The 19,160-nt window shown below is 38.2% G+C and overlaps 1 protein-coding gene across 2 annotated transcripts in view; it reads left to right on the top strand.

Annotated features, from left to right (window-relative positions):
- Nucleotides 1-2,563: 2,563 nt before the first annotated feature.
- Nucleotides 2,564-19,160, top strand: part of pde6a (phosphodiesterase 6A, cGMP-specific, rod, alpha) — a 44,509-nt gene continuing 27,912 nt past the window's right edge. The window contains exons 1-8 of one of the 2 annotated variants that reach the window (XM_042493607.2): nt 2,564-2,633; nt 3,639-3,969; nt 6,393-6,534; nt 12,207-12,359; nt 14,569-14,658; nt 15,555-15,695; nt 17,310-17,384; nt 18,554-18,618. In XM_042493607.2, coding sequence (XP_042349541.1) covers nt 3,641-3,969; nt 6,393-6,534; nt 12,207-12,359; nt 14,569-14,658; nt 15,555-15,695; nt 17,310-17,384; nt 18,554-18,618 — 995 coding nt within the window. In that variant the 5' untranslated portion in view covers nt 2,564-2,633; nt 3,639-3,640. Of the gene's footprint in view, nt 2,634-3,635; nt 3,970-6,392; nt 6,535-12,206; nt 12,360-14,568; nt 14,659-15,554; nt 15,696-17,309; nt 17,385-18,553; nt 18,619-19,160 lie in introns of both variants that reach the window. The other variant, XM_088080752.1, reaches the window with a different exon arrangement.

Below are 19,160 nucleotides of genomic sequence, written 5' to 3'. Positions count from 1 at the left end.
CATGCCCATGAACCTGCCTCGGCTTATAGCAAAGGAAGCTACTTTGTGTGGTTATTGTAATTATAATCATTAAAATCAGGAACAACAGGGTTTTCTTACCCATCAGAAAAAGAAATACTGTTTTATAGTTGCTCTAAAGTAAAGCATATAGAATTATAATAAAGCAGAAATTAGGGTAAAACAAGATGTCTGTAAATCTAAAGATAAAATATAAATATGTACATTATGCTACTGCGTTTACAACTTGTATTTAAAATAATAATGATAGAGTGGTCGCCCCATGTCCAAAACATTGATTTTTATATGTTATTGTTTTCATTGTGCAGTGTAGGATACACACACTCACACTGTTTTGCACACAAAATTTGTCATTATACCACTATGCTCTTAGATGAAAAATAAAACAAAAACAAAAAACTTTGTTTTATTTCAGTATACTACATGCTAAGTATATTATAATTATTATTTTTGATTATCACAGTCTGGGATATGTTAGTGATTAGCAGCAACATTGATTGTGACAGCACAGCCAGTGGAAATAGCATGTATTTACTCCATGTGCCAAATGAGGTAAATAATTTCATCATCGGGTGGAAAATAGTAAAAATGACAAATTCCAAGGAAAAAGCCCAAAATGAAACGTAGAAATAATACAAAGCGTGTTTTTTATGCTTTGATGTGTGTGGGATCAAAAATGTCAGTGTTGATGGGTCTCAATGGCGTATATTTTTGCACTTAACAGTCTGAATGTAACAGTTTTGTTTATGCAGCGTGTTTTAGACTTATTGTAGGAGCTGAGCTGTAAATTCAAAGATTAAACAAAAATACACTGTCTTGCTGAAATGTATGCTAGTTGCATGAAACCAGCCACAATTATCAAAATATGAAGAATGAAAATTGTTTAAAATGCACCAAACAGACCCTAAGGGTTAAAATGATCTTTAAAACATTAAATGTTAAGTGTCAGATACCTGTAGATACACTGGACACTGAAAAACCCGACAATGGTAAATCTGAATGTGTCAGCTGGAGCTGTCCCGCCACCCCTCTCTTCTCAGGTCTAATAAGCCAGTTACTCACGTAACTGCTGTTACAGTTTGATTATGGAGTATCCAGGATTAGTGAGCGCTCTTTATGCTTTGCACCTCTCTCAACGGGCCGTCACTGATTGACACCATCCAAGTGAAAGCAGCTGCACAAATCTGAAAGGGTTTATTTTGGCACCAGCAGAGATATGACTTCTGTTCTCGCTGTTTGTTATTCTCTCTCTCGGATTTCTCAGAGAGGGTGTGAGGGTGACTGATGTTTGCAGATCATCACCACATGATGCGTGATGCAATACGAGCGACGGGAGACAGTGAGTGTAATACTGTGACACACTGTGCAGGTGATGCAAACAGGCTGTTAGTTTGAGGCTGATGAACAGAATATTTCACTTTAATAGTCTGTATGCCATGAATATTCATTTTCATGATGCTGCACAAGAACATCTAAGTGCTGATGCTGACCTGTAGTGATACAAACGATTCTCAGTGTTTGGGGCATTTTACGCGCTTTTCAGTCATAATTTTTGATAATTTTGACTGTGTTCGTGCATATGACATACATTTTGTCAAGATTGTGTATTTTTGTTCAATCTTGGAGTTTCATTTATACTGTTAAATGCAAAAAATGCACCATTGCCATCAAAGCATAAAAACAAGCATTGTGTTATTTCTGGGTTTCATTCTGGGCTTTTGCCTTGGAATTTGTCATTGTTGCTATTTTCCACCTGATGACGTCATTTTTACCTTATTTGGCATATGGAGAAAATGGAATTTCTACTAGAAGCACTATGACAGTCGGTGTTGCTGCAAATCATTGACATATCCCAGGTTGTGATTAAAATAATATCTACTTTGCATGTATTATATTGAAAATAATTATATTTTTTAATTTCTTTCCTTCTAAAAACATATTGGTATCATGACAAAAACCCTGGCATTTAAAGGGTTAAAATTCTGTAAATTAATAAATATTAGATATTTATGATTAGGACTGATGTTGGTTTTAAAAATAAACTCAGTGAAAGTAGAAAATTATATTACTGTATAATTTTTTATAGCCTTATTTTGAAAATCACAATTTGTGTACAGAGTGGTATGAGTATTTGACACTGCACAAAAATAATGTATAAAAATCATGTTGCTGTTAATCATTAACATATCTCAGGCTTTGGTAATCCCCCATTAATCAACTAAATTCTTATAATAATAATTATTAATAATATTATTATTATTATTAGTAGTAGTAGTAGTCGTATTTTATTCATCATGGCAAAAACCTGGCGTTTAAAGGGTTAAAATTCTGAAAATTATAAATATTTGATATTTATGATTAGGACTGATGTTGATTTAAAACGTAAACTCAATGAAAGTAGAAAATGATATTTATGTAATATTAAAGTGCCGTAAGGGTTAAACATGCAAAGGTGCATTGTAATCCCAGTGTTGTAATTGGATGCAAGCTTATGTCCACACATGACCGTTTAAAACCATCCTGATAATCCCCTTTCTTTTCTCAGACACCTGCAGATTTGGTTAGTAGGACAGAGGGATTACGCTCTGCTGGAGACAACACAAGGACTATTACAGGTAGGAGCGTTTACACTTTATTAAATGACTCTGTTAGATCTGTGAGACACATGTAATTTACTGATGACTTTCTGTGTGAAGGACCTCGGACATATCACAACATAAAAATTAATATAAACATAATAAACACTTTGAAACAAGCAGTCATAAAGTGCACGGCGCTTCTAAATGTGTAGAAGCTGCCGTATAACGAAACATCATATCTCTATAGATTACAATACACAAAACACAACCCTAAATAATAACCACCTGTACACTACCTGCCCAGCACCAAACCTGAGCTGGACAATATGACTAAAAATATTATCATAATACATCTTTTTTTACATTTAATTCAATTCATATCTTTTATAAAGGACTCAGCTCATTGATTGATTGATTGATTGAACTGATCTGTAGTCCCTTGGCCAAGGTGTTGCACAAGGTTTCCTAAAAAGCAAATTTTTCTATGGTAAAAACAATTTATTCATTTTAAGAGTGAATATCAATAGAAAAGTTTTAAAAGTTTTAAGGAACATTCAAATGTAACACTCAGAACTTTTAAAATCCATTGTAAAATTAATTTGTAGGCTACATGTTTATCTGTAAAGCAGATTCATTTGTAAAATATAATTTGCTTTCTTTCTGTAAAAAAAAAAACATACTATAGTAATCTGAAAATTCTACAAAGAAATATCAGAATTTCAACATATTCTTAATTTAAAATTAACAGTTTGGTTCAGTGTTTTACCAAATATCCCTTTAATTTAAACACTGTTTCTTTGTTTATTCTGTTTACAGTTTTTATGATGTCATGATTTTACAGCACTTTGCTGTTAATTTTACGGACATTTTTACAGTGTATGCACATATAGAATTATATTGCAAAGCCAGCGGGACCAATAAAAACCAGCATCAAAAAAGAGTTTAGTGCCTACAAGTGTAACTGTTAATCATTCGTTGTTTTATCTGGTTTCTGAGAGATCTGTGAGAGTTTCCTCAGTCTCACTTTGTCCCCGGCAGCAGCCATGGTGGACGCAGCGGCAGCAGAGCAGTTCCTGGATGCCAACCCGAAGTTCGCCAAGCAGTACTACGATGTCAACTTCAGGCCCAAGGTCATCTCAGACCTGCTGGACAACAACCGCAAGGCGACGATAGACATCAGCACGTTCCACGACCTGACCATGGTGGACGAGAGCGAGATCCTCTTCGACCTGGTGCGGGACATCCAGGACAACCTGAACATGGAGAAGGCCGTCTTCAACCTCATGAGGCACCTGAGCTACATGATGAGGGCCGACCGCATGAGTCTCTTCATGTACCGGCAGAGGAACGGGACGGCCGAGCTGGCGACCAGGTTACTGGGGATTTACTTTTAATTTTAACCCTTTAACTCTCAGACGAAGAAATGCCTGTAAAAACAAACCTGAAAATTAGACAAAAAAAAAAAAACCCATAGAAAAATAAGGTACATGACCTAAAAAAAGGACTTAAAAAATAATAATTCTGTAAAATAATTTTAAATATATAATTATGACAATTCTAAATATAGTTTTTGGACATTCTCCCTTTCTTCTTTAAAAAATAAATTTCCAAATCTAAAGATTTCTAGCAATTTGTGGAAAGTTCGTTTGTTTTGGAGAGACAGCAAGCTCAATTTGCGGCAGCGTCACCTAACTGTGGCACCTCGAGTGGCACCCCCAGATGCCGCAGATAGGTGCCGCTAGCAGTCGCAGCAGTCGCAGCAGATGCCACTGGTTGCCGAGACGTGTCGGGAGGTGCCGGGAGGTGCCAGTGCTTGTGCCACTGCTTGCCAGGAGGTGCCGCGAGGTGCCAGTGCGTGTGCCGCGGTTTGGCGGAGGTGCCGCGGTTTGGCGGAGGTGCCGGGAGGTGCCAGTGCTTGTGCCACTGCTTGCCAGGAGGTGCCGCGAGGTGCCAGTGCTTGTGCCGCGGTTTGGCGGAGGTGCCGCGAGGTGCCAGTGCGTGTGCCGCGGTTTGGCGGAGGTGCCGGGAGGTGCCAGTGCTTGTGCCACTGCTTGCCAGGAGGTGCCGCGAGGTGCCAGTGCGTGTGCCGCGGTTTGGCGGAGGTGCCGGGAGGTGCCAGTGCGTGTGCCACTGCTTGCCAGGAGGTGCCGCGAGGTGCCAGTGCGTGTGCCGCGGTTTTGTTTTTTTTTTATCGGCTTTAGTCCCTAGTTTCGTTTGTTTTGGGGAGGTAGAGACTTCTGTGGAGAATATGACTCCTGGACAAAAACAAACCCAAAAAACTCCTGAACAATGAACACTGGAGGGATTTTAACTGGGAGAAGTTTCAGGTCAACCTGCTCCTTCACTGCCGGACGACACTAAAAACCTCTAAAGTTCACACACTGCTCTTTAAAACACCTTAATCCATTTAATATGAAAATATGATGGCTCCAAAAAAATATCATCTCATTAATTCTGAAAAAGAGGAAAATACATTTTTACACATTTTCTGAGATAAAAATCTGGTTAATTCAGAAAGACAACAAATATTTTTTTCTCAAGTGAAGGCTTTACTCTCCCATAATAAACCCTACAGGACTCAAACTGTGAGTCTGTCACTGTTTTAAAGTCGAACAGCTTCCTGTTTCTGTTTGCATTATTATTTCCTCCTCCTCATCATCACCTGGTGAGGAGACATTTCTGTCCTCTGCCCGCACGGAGCGCATTACTTACAGTTTCTGGCAAATCTTCAGGGAACCAAACTGAATGAACACAGATGCTGTTTTTCACCTGCACACTGATTCATATTCATACAGATCCAGAAGCTCACATTTGGCAGTTTTATGAAATAAGGGAATGTTAGCTGAGTGATTCAGCTTTTTTTAAAAGTTAAATGAACAAAACCAATAACATACAGAATATGGTAAACAAAGACGATATGTATAAATATGTGTATATAAAGACAGAGACAAAGAAGGAAAAAAATTAAAAATTAAATACGCATAATAATAAACCATTTCAGGAGAGTTCATAAATCATTCAAAATTCATGGGTGATTTCATGTTACGGGATTATTACATTAGCAGGTGAGACAAATAGAGAAGAAAAAATGTTCTTTTTGCTATATATTTAATCCATTTCAGCTTTTGTGGTACCATTGTGTTAATGCAGTTATACATTTCCATGCCTGCGATAGACTCCTTCAGGTTACTGTTTGATTAGAAGAATACAGTATATATATTAGCCATGACCTTCACGATTACGACTTTTGAAGGGATGATTTTTTTGTCTCAGAAATAATTGCAATCAATAATTGCGGCCACACTGCTACTAATATAATAGCACAATAATGCAAGTAGACCCCTTCAAAGAGCAAGGTACTTTTAATTCTTCAAAATATTTATTCATATTTGAATGTGAAAAAAGCTAAAATATCCTATATAAAAAAACTCAAATAAAGTACACAACCAAAACATAGACTTAGCACGACCAGAAATTACATCAAAACACATCTCAGTATAACTTTTTTCTGTCAATTTGGCCTGAAAAAGGGTCCAACCCTTTCAGTGGTTGGGAACACCCTTCTGTTTATTCTGGCATCATGTCGCTGACATGCTTGTGTAAACAAAAACACAAGTAAACACAACGGGCAAATCAGGTAAGCAAAATAATCCAGGTCATGTCCATATATCGTTTGATCAGCCGCTAACTTCATTATCGTGACTAACCTAAATTATACTAAAAAAAAATCAAAGAAGAAAACCTGCTTTAGTTGCTTAGCACATTATACTTTTGTGTTTTTATATTTTCCTGCAGGTTATTTAATGTCAGTAAAGACTCTGCGTTTGATGACTGCCTGGTGCCGCCTGACAGTGAGATTGTGTACCCGTTGGATATGGGCATCGTGGGCCACGTGGCGACCAGCAAGAAGATGGTCAACATTACCGACGTGTCTGAGGTAGATTACACATATTTATTGTTTTCGTGTGTCTGATTTTCTCAAGTGATCAAGGAGTGATGTGGACTGAGGGCAGAACCATGTTAATAGTTTAATTATTCATTAAAAAATCTTTCCTTACATGTCTGTGGCAGCGTGCCACAGTTATAACATCTGCTGCCTCAAACTGATTTAATGTTTTTGGAGATGGGCTGTTCATTCAGAGAACTGTTGGAATATATATATATATATATAAAGTATATATTATATATACCGTTATGTTATTTATAGCAGAGCTCAGACTGCACAGATGGAGCAGCAGCAGGTCATTTGCAGTGAAAGTGAAACTAAAGCTGCAGATTCACTACACAACTTTCACAATCCTAAAAGATTCTGAAAAGACTGGGAGTGTAAACATGATGCCACTATGTCTTTAGATGGAAAAAAAACACAAAAGATAAACTATTTTCAATATACTACATGCAAAATAGATTTTTTTATCATCACAGTCTGGGATATGTCATTGATTTGCAGTAGCATTAATTGTGTCAGTGCACCTAGTGGAAATAGCATGTATTTTCTCCATATGCCAAATATGGTAAAGGTGAATACTACAGTCTTTCGAAAATACTAATAATAGGTGGAAAATAGTAAAAATTGCAAATTCCATTGCAAAAGTCCAGAATGACACCCAGAAATAATACAAGTGATGTTTTTCTGCTTTGATGGCTGTGGGATCAAAAATGTCAGTTTGAATGGGTTTCAATGGAGCATTTTCTGCCCTTTACAGTCTGAATGTAACTATTTAGTTTCCACATTTGCGCAAAATTGTCTCCAGCCCAAAGTGATTGATGTCAGTTCTTTTTTTTTTAATTTGGGTTATTGTAAAATTCATCTTAAAGTCCATTCTGAGGGTCATTTAAAAAAAGTCCTAAATTTAACTTTCCTTCAGCCTTTGAAACCTGCAGTGACATTACTTTTCTTGCACTATTTTCAGATTCTTTCATTTCTTTCTTTCATTTCATTCTTTCATCAGTATTTAAGCCTCTGAACTCGGAGCAAATTGGTTCAATTTCTTTCAGAAACATGAGGGAAAAAAAGGCAATTAGCAGCTTGTCAAAAAAGTTCCACAAATTGCAGGATATTAGTAGATTCAAAAATATATTTAAAGAGAAAAGAAAAAAAGCAAGGGGAAATGTCTAAGTAAAAAAGATAGAGGGCATTATTATAACTACAACTATATTCACAATTACCAGAAAATATATTCTAAATAATGTTACTGAATTTTTTCAGGTCATTTCCTTGTTTGTTTGCATTGTTTACATTTTTTCTTCTAATTTTCAGTTAAAAATGCTTTTCTAAATGTTTTTTTTTTTTGCTAATTTCTTGTTTAATTTTGGGTCATTCCTTGTTAAGGTGTTCTTTGCCTTCTTTCCATGTTTTTGAAAGAAATTAACCCAGTTTGTTTAGGTGTCAAAGGGTTAAGCAGCAGGAACCCTTTAACTCCCAGTTATGAGATGGAGGGAAAACCTGTCTGCCGTCGCTCTGCTTCAGTTTAACCACCAGATGGCGCCCTGAAACCACCGTGTCCCCTCCACTAATTCCCTCCATCCAAAGCCGGCTCAATCTCATTACAGCCAATACCTTTGACATTTGAAAACGGCAGGCGAGCTTATTCCCACGTACACTTAAAGTTTGCTCCTGCAGGTCCGCTTCACCTCCACCTCCTCCCTCCTGCAGAGTCCTGCACCAACTGTTACTGTGACATTTACACTTAATAAGGCAGCAGCCCACTCGGCATAACTGATGGATTACAAGCCCTCCTCAGTATCAGTTCAATCGCTTCATTTCATGGGAGATTAGAAAGCTCGGCTGCCGACGTACAAACAAAACACACACCCGGGTCGATGGTTCCCGTTTGGTTTTTTTGTCGGTTCTGCTGCCAGGGCCGGCCTGTTGTGCCTTTTGCCGAGAGCCACAACAGAGCAAACATCGGCGTCACGCCGCAGCCTCACACAAACACATGAAAGCAGGATGGGAAATGTGGCGACTGGAACCATATCAAAGCCTCCAAGCCTCAGTCTCCCCCGTCGCAGCGGAGGAATGGCTAATGTTTCCCTATAATTGGTTGGCTTTATGATGCTAATGCACCGAGGACGGCCTTTCAGAGCGATGCAGTGACTGGGAGTCACTGTCTCTCTCCAATCCAGCACAGGCCGCTCAACCAGTCAGGACTCTTGTAGGTGGAATTTGGGATTGTGATGTGTCACTGGGATTATGAGCAGCAGCTCGGCCTTTTCTCCACGTTCTTCTGTTCGTGTGGATTTCCAAACTGAGTGTTGTCTGAGGTGTGGTTATTAATCGAGGGGGTGTGAGGAAGGTGCAGAGCGTCGGCGGGGGAGGCTGCAGATGAAGCTGGTTAATCTGTCCCGAATTAGAGCGATCCCAGATTACTCCCAGAGGTCACACAGGCTCGGAGCCGTTTTCACAGACTCAGCACAATAACGCACCTTTAATCTATTCTGTTGCACGGTATTCTTCCAACATATTTAGATTTCTTTTTAGGGAGCAGAGATGTCCACCTAATGTGTCAAAACCAGAGATGTATGAGTTTCCTTCGGGGTTTTTTCGTTTTTTTTTCTTCGATGTCATACTATACTATTATGTTTTTTTTTTTCATTATTTTTTACGACATACTATTATATGACTTTTTCATTTTTTTTTAAATACTATATAAAGTTTTTTTTCATTATTTTTTACAACATACTATTATATGACTTTTTCATTTTTTTTAAAAATACTATATAAAGTTTTTTTTCATGTTTTTGGAACATACTGTGACTTTTTTAATGATGTTTTAAGACATTCGAAAAACTATAGTACTCATTTTTTATGTTTTCTTTTATTTTTACTTTGTTTATTGTGAAATGAACAACTAAAAAAAATTAAAAGGGGATAAAACAAGTGTTCAATATGATGGTATGTAGGTTAAGTGGCAAAAAAAGAGTCTAGTCAAGTCTAGCAGAACCTGTATACAGGTGTGTGTGTGTGTGTGTGTGTGTGTGTGTGTGTGTGTGTGTGTGTGTGTGTGTGTGTGCGTGCGTGCGTGCGTGCGTGCGTGTATGTGCGTCGTCTTGCGTATGCGTCTTGGCGTGTGTGTTTGCGATTGGGATGAACAGTGATTGTAGGATGTGAGTGAGGATTGATTGACACAGTATATCATATATATACAACTACACATTCATACATAGATATACACATACATATACATACAAACACATACATTAGCTGCACACAATCTCACACACACCATGTGCACAATCATTTGGGAGCAGACAGAGAGTGAACAGCAAAACACACCTGGAATATTTAAACAAAAATGATATGCAGACATAAACAGTGGATATACATCTGTAATTTGTGGGGTTTTTTTGTCATACCAAAATCATGTACTTAGCTTATATTTCTAAAGTGTTGAGCTGTAGGCAAAGGTCACAGCAAAGCTTCAGCTGAGGATAACAAGCAGGATGAAGACTTCTCTGGGCTTTAGGGGTCAAAGGTCAGCCAATAACAAGCTGTCAAACTGCCCAGATCTTTGGGACGGGTTTATTTGTAAGCTGTGCGAGGCTTCAGTTGAATCAGCTACTGTGTGGTGCTGATCCAGGATCAGCGTTGTCTCGCTCATAGTGATTTCTCCCCCTTCATTTCCTGGACTGCTGCCACACTCCGGGCCAGAAAAAACTTTAGACATTAATGAATACAAAGGATTATTTACTCGTTTAGTCAGCGGTGCAGGATGAAGGCTGCTCTAATCTCATTACTGATGCTCAAACAGATGCACAAATCCAAAATAAAAATAACAAGACTGACAAAGGGCAGGTCTGTGTTTCAGGCAAACATGTCACAGTTCTATACATGCTGTCACGTTCGTTAAATCATCCAGTCTGTGTATGTGCTGCTGGGTAGAGTGAGTTTACTGAGCCCCTTTTTCACTGCACAAAAACCTGCTAACAGCCGCCAACATTACGCTTTTTAATGCAATGGGAAAAGTAACAGCAGGCACTCACACCTGCGACACGAGTATTTATTTGGGGCCAACCAATTTGGTTTTTCAGGGTCGATACTGATACTGATGTGCTAATTTTGGTGTAAAAAAATATGATTCAGGTGTTTTTGCTCTGCGTGTGACAGCAGTTGTATTGAGGGAATTTGTCACCCGCAAAATGATCATTTGCATTTCAATTGCTCATCTGGCGTTTTGTTGAATTTGTGAAGAACATTACATTTCCACTGCAACAACAAGAAAAATGGAGAAAATTCTCGATGAATTGAACTCATAAGAGTCCACATTTAAAAACAACAAAACTTTAGCAAAACGTCAGTTCACAAACTCTCACATAGCTCCTGTAGTATAATCAAGTCTCATTTATCCAGACTTAAACTAAGCTCTTCCCAAACACGCTTTTCAGCTGAAGCCTTATGACTTAAAATTGAAAGTGAAACGTATTCATGATCTCTTTAAACTCTATTGGCAAAAAGAGTAATTTCATCACGCTGAACACGGGAGCTGCTGGTCTACCACCGCCTCCATTGTTTTCTTTGTGTTATTGTGTGACTTTGGTGAGTCCAAAGTCACACAATAACACAAACAGACATAATAATCAAGGCAGCAGTAGACCAGCAGCTCCCATGTTCAGCGAGGTAAAGTTACAGTTTTTGCCAGCAGAGTTTCACTTTCAGTTTAGTTTCAGATTGTGAAGTTTTGGTGAAACGCATGTGTTTGTAATCAGACTTTAATTATGTTGTGGTTATGAGGTGTGTAAGAGTGTGTTATAATATTACTGTTAAACGCTGATGCCTATGACCTTTAATTCATGAAGAATTTTCTCTGTTGTTGGATTTTTCTTTCACCAGAGGCATACAAGAAAAAACATGTTTTCTTCACCAATTTAACTGAACATGATGGTCATTTTGGGAGGTGAAGTATTCGTTTAAGATTTCTGAGGGTGAAGGATGAAGCTTTGATGATGACAGCGTTTGATTTTTAGGAGTTTTCCCCTGTGGGTGAGTGTGAGTTTGGTAAGGGGGCAGATAAAGCAGTATAACAGTAGTAATTTGACATATCTGCTGATATGACCACATGGCAGATATATGTGTATCGCTGTACGTGTCAGCCAACAAAGTACAATAGATTAAGGTACTGCAGTATCAAAGATATGTTTTAGTGTTTGAAACAGTTTCAAGATTTGTTTGTCCACCAAAGAGCAGTGACAAGTTTATTTTTTCAGCTCTAAAATTTCCTGCCCAGTTCTCTGTTGCAGTTGTGAAAAGGGAAAAAAAAAAAAAACTCACATCTTCTTTTGCCCAAATCAGGACTCAGTCACCAATCGTGGTCCCCTGAGGGTCGCTCTCTGTGGGTTTTTGTTCCTTCTTTGCAGTTAATGAGCCGCTCTTCCTGTGTTTCGCCCCGGAGGAACACAATTGATGACCCCTGCTGCTCGGGAGGAGCAGTAGGTGGAGTGCAGCAGAGAGGGCCCTGAGTTTGTGGATAATGGAAAGCGTTTGCTCGCAGCGCTCGTGGATGAGAGTGGTTTGTTCATCAAAGTCGAGCGTGGAAGTTATGAAGGATGCAGAGGGCAAAGAGCTGCAATTACATACAATCACTCTCTCTTTCTGTCCCTTTCTCTCTATAGAGCCCCCATTACAGCGAATTTGTGGACGAGCTGACCGAGTATAAGACCAGGAACATCCTCGCCATCCCCATCATGAACGGCAAAGACATGGTGGCCGTCATGATGGCCGTCAACAAGGTGGACGGGCCGTGCTTCACTGCCAAGGATGAAGAGGTAACGTCAAAAAATACACCCTCAGCACTCTTTATTCTCAGTCACTCAGATAAACTGTTCGGATAAAAGTGTTCAGCTTGATAAAGTGCCTTTTTAAACCCAGTTACAAAGAGCCTCAAAACAAGAAACCAGCACAGGAACAAAATATGTTTCACATCAGCTTTCATGTGTTTTCCCTTTTCTTTTCTTACTTTTGTCACTTCTACAAATGTTCTCTGTCGTTAACAGGCAGACCAGACAGGGATTCAACACAATGAAAGTCTCACAGACTTTAACAATAATAATAATAATAATTAGCTGGGTTTCCATTACAGATTTGCGCTAAACTTAAGCGATATTTTAAAAAAAATTGACAAAACACAATTGCGAGATGACTGCGTTTCCATCGAGCGATGTTATGCCACTTCTCTCGCAATGTTGCAACTCTTTTCCTCTCGCCATAACATTACAGTTACCATGGTGATGGTTGTCCAAATCTTGGCAGGTTTATTTCTATTGCAGCCGCTCAATAAAGCCAATCTAATATCGCTTTAATTTCTTTGTCTCGTATCAGATTCCAGACGATCTCGGCCTCTTCCTCCATCCACGAGTCATGTTTTGTAGAATGTCATGCGACTTTGTTGTACTTTTTCTTCGTCTTTTGGTTTAATGGCTTTTGGCATCCATAAAGCCGCAGTACCGCCAAACAGCGTTACACATCACATGAGCTATAAAAGCAAAAAAAAGGTGCAGTTTTCTGTAATATGCCTTTATCGAAGCTCAAATAAACTCTGCTCCCTCTGTGTATTGAAGACCTGTGGCCTAATTTCACTGCAAACCACAGAAAGTCTGTTTTTATCTGACTGAAACAACTGATGTGGGTTTATTTGCATAAAAACATCAGCCATGTGTTGGGTTGGCGCCTTCCTGCTGCTCTGGCCTGCAGCAGCAGCTGTTGTACAAGTCACCTAAACTCTGCTGATGTATCGCTACACAAGTCGAAAGCCTCCCAAATCATAACTAACAGTTCTAATCTTTTAACTTTATGAAAGCTGCAAAGAGAGCATTTTTGTTCTGCCAAGAGAGGCCTGTCAGAGAACATTTGGGGAGAGAGATTCAGTGGGTGCAGAGGGTCGGGCCACAGTGATCAAAGAGTCACAAGGAAAGGCTAAACTGAAAAATCACTGCCTGTTCCCTCCTGCCAAAACAATGGAAACTGGATGTGAAGTGCAATCGCAAAGTCAGTCAGATGTATAAGTTGAGAAATAATTCCTAAATCAAAGTGTGGATTTACATTACATTCTCAGCCTCTGCCAAGCAGCACTAGGCGGGTTTCCAGTAGCCCTCAAATTATGCAAATTGTTAATTGCAAATATAAAATGCGCCTAATAGAAACACATCAATTTCGAAAAAACTGAAGTGGTATTTTAGGTGATCCAAAAAAGCCATATTTTGCAAAACTGCAATGGAAACACTTTTTAGTCTTTTCTAGGTCATATGATGTTATGTCTATGTGCTTGTCAGTAGGAACTGGCTCCCTCATGATGCAGCAGGAGCTACAAGAGCTGTTATTGCATCACATAACTCTTTAACAGTTGAGTGGATCATCTGGAAGTTTTGAATCCACATTTCCTCTGTGAAATCGTGAACTATCAGCTCTCAGAAATCCCTCATACATGGCTGCTCCCACGTATAAGGGGCTCGCCTTTCCATTATTGCTCCATAACACGCCTACGTCGCCTTCGATTGGAAATAAATACGGCTAGTTTGATGGCTGCAACAGAAATAAAGCTGCTAATGTTTTGAACATCCATCGCCATGCTTCTTGAAATGTTAGCGCCAGAGAAGTTGCATAACATCATTCAGTGGAAACACAGTTATCTAGCTCTTGCGTTTTCTTGACTTTTTGAAAATATCGCTGAAGTTTTGCACAAATCTGCAATGGAAACCCACCTACGAAAACTGAGACCTTTTTCTTCAATATCACCTGTCAAACATGGAAGTTTGAACAACATAACTAACAACGTTTTTAAATATGTCACCTACCTACAAAGGTAAAAGTGTCAAAAATATTATATAAAACTGGATATTGTCATGTTATTGCTGGGTTTAAACTCATTCATACACAGGTGCTGTGAGGCTAAAGGATGCTATCTTTTGGCGAGATTATTACATTTCTCAGTATTACATGATTCAAAGCAGCTGAGAGTTTGTACTGTTTTTTTTCCAGACTCTAAAAAAGTATCTCAACTTCGCCAACCTGTTGCTAAGAGTTTTCCACCTGAGCTACCTGCACAACTGTGAGACCAGGAGGGGACAGGTGAGGCTGCGGAGCATGCACTGTTTCTGTTGGCACCTGAATAACCTTTATTCCTTTTAAGAAGTTTGTTTTCATGCTGTGTTCACAAACACTCAGGGTTTCACAGAATAGTCAAGCCAACACTGTGCATCATTGTCCACTGAAACACACTTCAGTAATAAAGCAAGTTTCTGATATTTTATTCTTATTCCAAAAATCTTTTAATTTGGGGAGCATTCTGTGCGTAAGCTTTAAAAGTGCCAATCAAATAAAGATTATTATTCTGATTATTTCACCCACCCCGAGGTGCATCCTGCCTACATCCGTCAACCCTTTACTGCTTGCATTCAAGATGTTTATGACAATAATTGATTATTGCTATTGGGTGAAAAAGTATGATAAAACTCCCCAGATGAATTGACAAGTCAGCTGCTTTTTGGGATGATTCAATGACTCAAAAAATGCAAAAAAAGTGCAGACTCAAAAAATGCAGTGTAAATGAACTAATGGAATCCCACCGACACATTTTACAGGCCTGGAAAAGTCAAAGAATCAGTAAAAATCATTGAAAATTGTGAAAAAGTCATGGGATTTTGTTGTGTAGTGAAATTGTTAACTGTAATATTACCTGGATAGACAGATAGATAGATAGATAGATAGATAGATAGATAGATAGATAGATAGATAGATCAACTCTATTGTCGTTCCAGATATACACAACGGTGTACATGGAACGAAATTTCGGTTCCAACTGGCTCTGAAAATAATTAAAGTTTTCAATAACATCCATAAGAAGAAACACTAAATAAGTAACACAGTATATAAAATTCTATAATAAATTGATAAATAAAATTGCAAAAGTGTGTGCGTGAACTTTGCAACTGCTGTTTTGTGACGTCTCCTGCTGCCGCGTGCAGGTGCTGCTGTGGTCGGCCAGCAAGGTGTTTGAAGAGATGACGGACATAGAGAGGCAGTTCCACAAGGCCTTGTACACAGTCAGAGCCTTCCTCAACTGTGACCGTTACTCTGTGGGTCTGCTGGACATGACCAAGACCAAGGTGGGTTGCCATGGATACACACTCAGAGTCGAGTACAAGCTGGAAAACACACAAAAACGACAGTGTAATCCACTGTCTGTAGATCTCCATCAGTGCTTAAGTGTTTCAGATTGTCGAAATGCCTCAAAGGTGCTTCAACTCATTTTTAGGGGACAGGTCACCTAAATTAAGCTTAAATTAGCCAAACTTTAACCCTTTCAGACCTAAGCAAATTGGCTTGATTTCCTTCAAAAACATGGGGAGAAGGCAAAGAGCAACAAAAGAAGAAATGACCCCAAAATTAGCAAGAAATTATATGAAATACAATGATTTTTTTTTTTAAAGGGAATAAAACTGGAAAGGAAATGGAAATAAAGTGATTAAATAATTCTGTAACATAATTTTAAAGTAATTATGATAATTAGTCATAATATAGTTTTCAACAGCTTTTTCCTGACGTTTTTTCCTAGTTTTTAAAAATAAAATTTTCTCACTCTACTAATTTCTTAAGAATTATGGAACATTTCTTACTAAGTTGCTTATTGCCTTTTTTTCACCATGTTTTTGAAAAAAAAATGCACAAGTTTACTCAGAGCTCAAAGGCCTAAATACTCGTGAAAGACTTCTGAAAACAGCACGATAAAAATGATGTCACTCCATGTTTCAAAGGGGTTAATGCACAAGCAGATTTGGGAGCAAGAATCATTTTTTTCTTGTCTCATGAAGCTTGACTGCAGCAATGTTTCACAAAATCGTATAATAAAAACTTTATATTAGCATGAAAAACCTTGATATCCCTGGAAAAAGGAACCTCTGCATATAACGACACACTTACAGATTTAAAACTGAACGCATCCATTTCTTATTAATTATGCACTGATGTGTTTCTACCATTTTTGTCCCAGCTGAGTTTTGACGAGATCAGTTTCTGTTTTCTCTTTTGGGAAGAGATATTTTCAGAAACTCCTTTGGGGTTTCTTCGCCTAATCGGCACCATTTTTCCGTCTCGATGTTCTTTTCTTTCGCTTCAAACCGTTGTGTCGGTGAAAGGAGTATCACTTAAAACCATCTTCTGATCAGAGTCGTACAGTCCCCGTGTATTTGTGATAACTAAAACGTCATCATAAATGCTATTTATTGTCTGCGGCTGTCACCTAATTACAGGCAGCTGCCAGCTGATTCCTAACACCTGCTATCTGAGAACCAACACATGTCGTCTGCAGACGCAGATGGCCGTCTGCTAACAATACTGGATTTCATGAATAAAGCACTTAAAAACAAACAAAAACTCGTGGCTCAGCTTTTGAGTCCGTGTTTTGGAAACTGTGCACTTTGCAAAGACGGACCGAAAAATATTACACGCTGCTGAGAGGCTGGAATTAGCATTTTGAAGCAGAATGGTGTTTCGACGTGTTTCCAATTTACAGTCAGAGCATCTGAATAATGAAAGAACAGAAGCAGCCGAATCAGCTGGATGTTAACGTCTTTAAATCTGCTGTGTGTGTGTGTGTGTGTGTGTGTGTGTGTGTGTGTGTGTGTGTGTGTGTGTGTGTGTGTGTGTGTGTGTGTGTGCGCGCGCGTGTGTGTGTGTGTGTGTGTGCGCGCGTGTGTGTGTGTGTGTGTGTGTGTGTGTAGGAGTTCTTTGACCTGTGGCCGGTTCTTATGGGAGAAGTTCCACCATACGACGGACCCAGAACTCCTGACGGCAGGGTGAGGAAATATTAATCACTATTACAGTTACAGCTCATTAAATAGAGCGACACCGTCGGGTCAAACTGGACGCTCGACTCTCAGTAACCCCCGAAAAACTAACTCTGAAACACATGGCACAGTTTCCATGAAGTGTGCAGGGATGAGTATTTTTGGCCCATAGAGGATGAATCTTTTGTTCTTCTTTTTTTTTTTTTGGTGACTTTTCTTCGATTACTCCCATCAGGATTAATTTTCCAAATTATGAAATGCTTGTGGTGTTATTAAAAACTTAAAATCAGGGATGATCCTTCAGGGTTTATGTCTTTTTTTATGTTATCAATCTTTTTAACGAGGATATCGGAACAAAACTATTTTAACACATAATCAAGAAACATGTTCACTTTCCCGTATTTCTTAAACAAAAAACAACAACAAAAAAAAGATTTCCAGTTTCTCAGTATTATTCTACATCCTGTTGTTGTAGCCTGATGGACCCATAAACTCTTCCATTGTTCAGGGTTCACTTCAACAACAAAATGCAATAAGAGTTTTCAGATGATTTAACAAATATTAATATTTTGCACTTAATTTGTTTAAATGTTTCAGTGATAAAGTGGAAATAGAAGACGTTTGCTTTCTCTACAGTGAAGTGAAAATAAATAAATAAATAAATAAAGGATTTAATGCCCCTAAAATACCTTTAAATAACTGCTCATATCAAACAAAAATGATATAATTTTACTTTTTTTATATTACTTTATGTTTATTACAATGACACAGTTAAAGGTAGTTTTTAACACGTCATCTCCTCATCGATCTTCATCCTCTCCTTCTGTGTTTGCCTGCACAGGGGATTCTCAGATTGTCTCTCCTTTCAGAAGTTTTGTCCACTTGTCTTTTCAGCTGTATTTGCATTTGTTTTTGGCCCAGTGTTCAAAATGTTTGATTCGTGCTGTTTGCTACCTGATTGCCCATAAACGCCCCGACTGCAGCAAAATAAGAAGAAAATAGGAAAATACAGGCAGAGGGCAGATAAATACACTGACAAACACTAGTAGTGGTTCAGAAGTGATGACTGAGAGGAATAACTTCTGAAAGAGTCTATTTTTTAGCAGAATCCTGCATTATATACCTGTAAATATCTTGTCCACACATTCTCTGATTTTTATGTTTTGTGTCTCTTGAAGGAAATTGTCTTCTACAAACTGATTGACTACATCCTCCACGGCAAAGAGGACATCAAAGTCATACCGTAAGACACAACCGAAATCTAGTTTAACCCTTTGAAACCTGAGCAAACTAGTTTTTTTTGGGTTTTTTTCAAAAACATGGAAAGAAGGCAATGAGCAACCTAACAAGATGTGCACAAAAAAACCCAGTGAGAAATTAGTAAAATGTTATAAATCTGACCTGAAAATCTTCAAAAATAAACAATGGCCCTAAATATTAAATAAAATATTTTAAGTGTATAGTAAATTTTTTCTTTTTTTTATATCTCATAATCTCATAATTTTCAAGTTTTTTTTTTTTCCAATTTCCCGCACATTTCTTGCAAAGATGCTCATTGCATTTTTCAAATGTTTTTAAAATAAATCAAATCAAAGTAAAATGGGTTGTCTAAAATAAAAAAAGTCACAGTATTGTATTTCATCCAAATTATCATGAACAAGTCATAGTTTAGTATATCGTCCAAAATATCATAAAAACAGTACGCCATCCAAAATGTCACAAAAAGTCATAATATTAGTATTAGTATTTCATCCAAATTATGCTGAAAAAATCACAGTATAGCAT

Source organism: Plectropomus leopardus, chromosome 8, assembly GCF_026936395.1.
Source record: "Plectropomus leopardus strain MGB_pleo_1.0 chromosome 8, ASM2693639v1, whole genome shotgun sequence".
NCBI lineage: Eukaryota > Metazoa > Chordata > Actinopteri > Perciformes > Serranidae > Plectropomus > Plectropomus leopardus.
The sequence above is the reverse complement of the archived record's forward strand: the minus strand, read 5'-3'. Positions and strand labels throughout refer to the sequence as shown.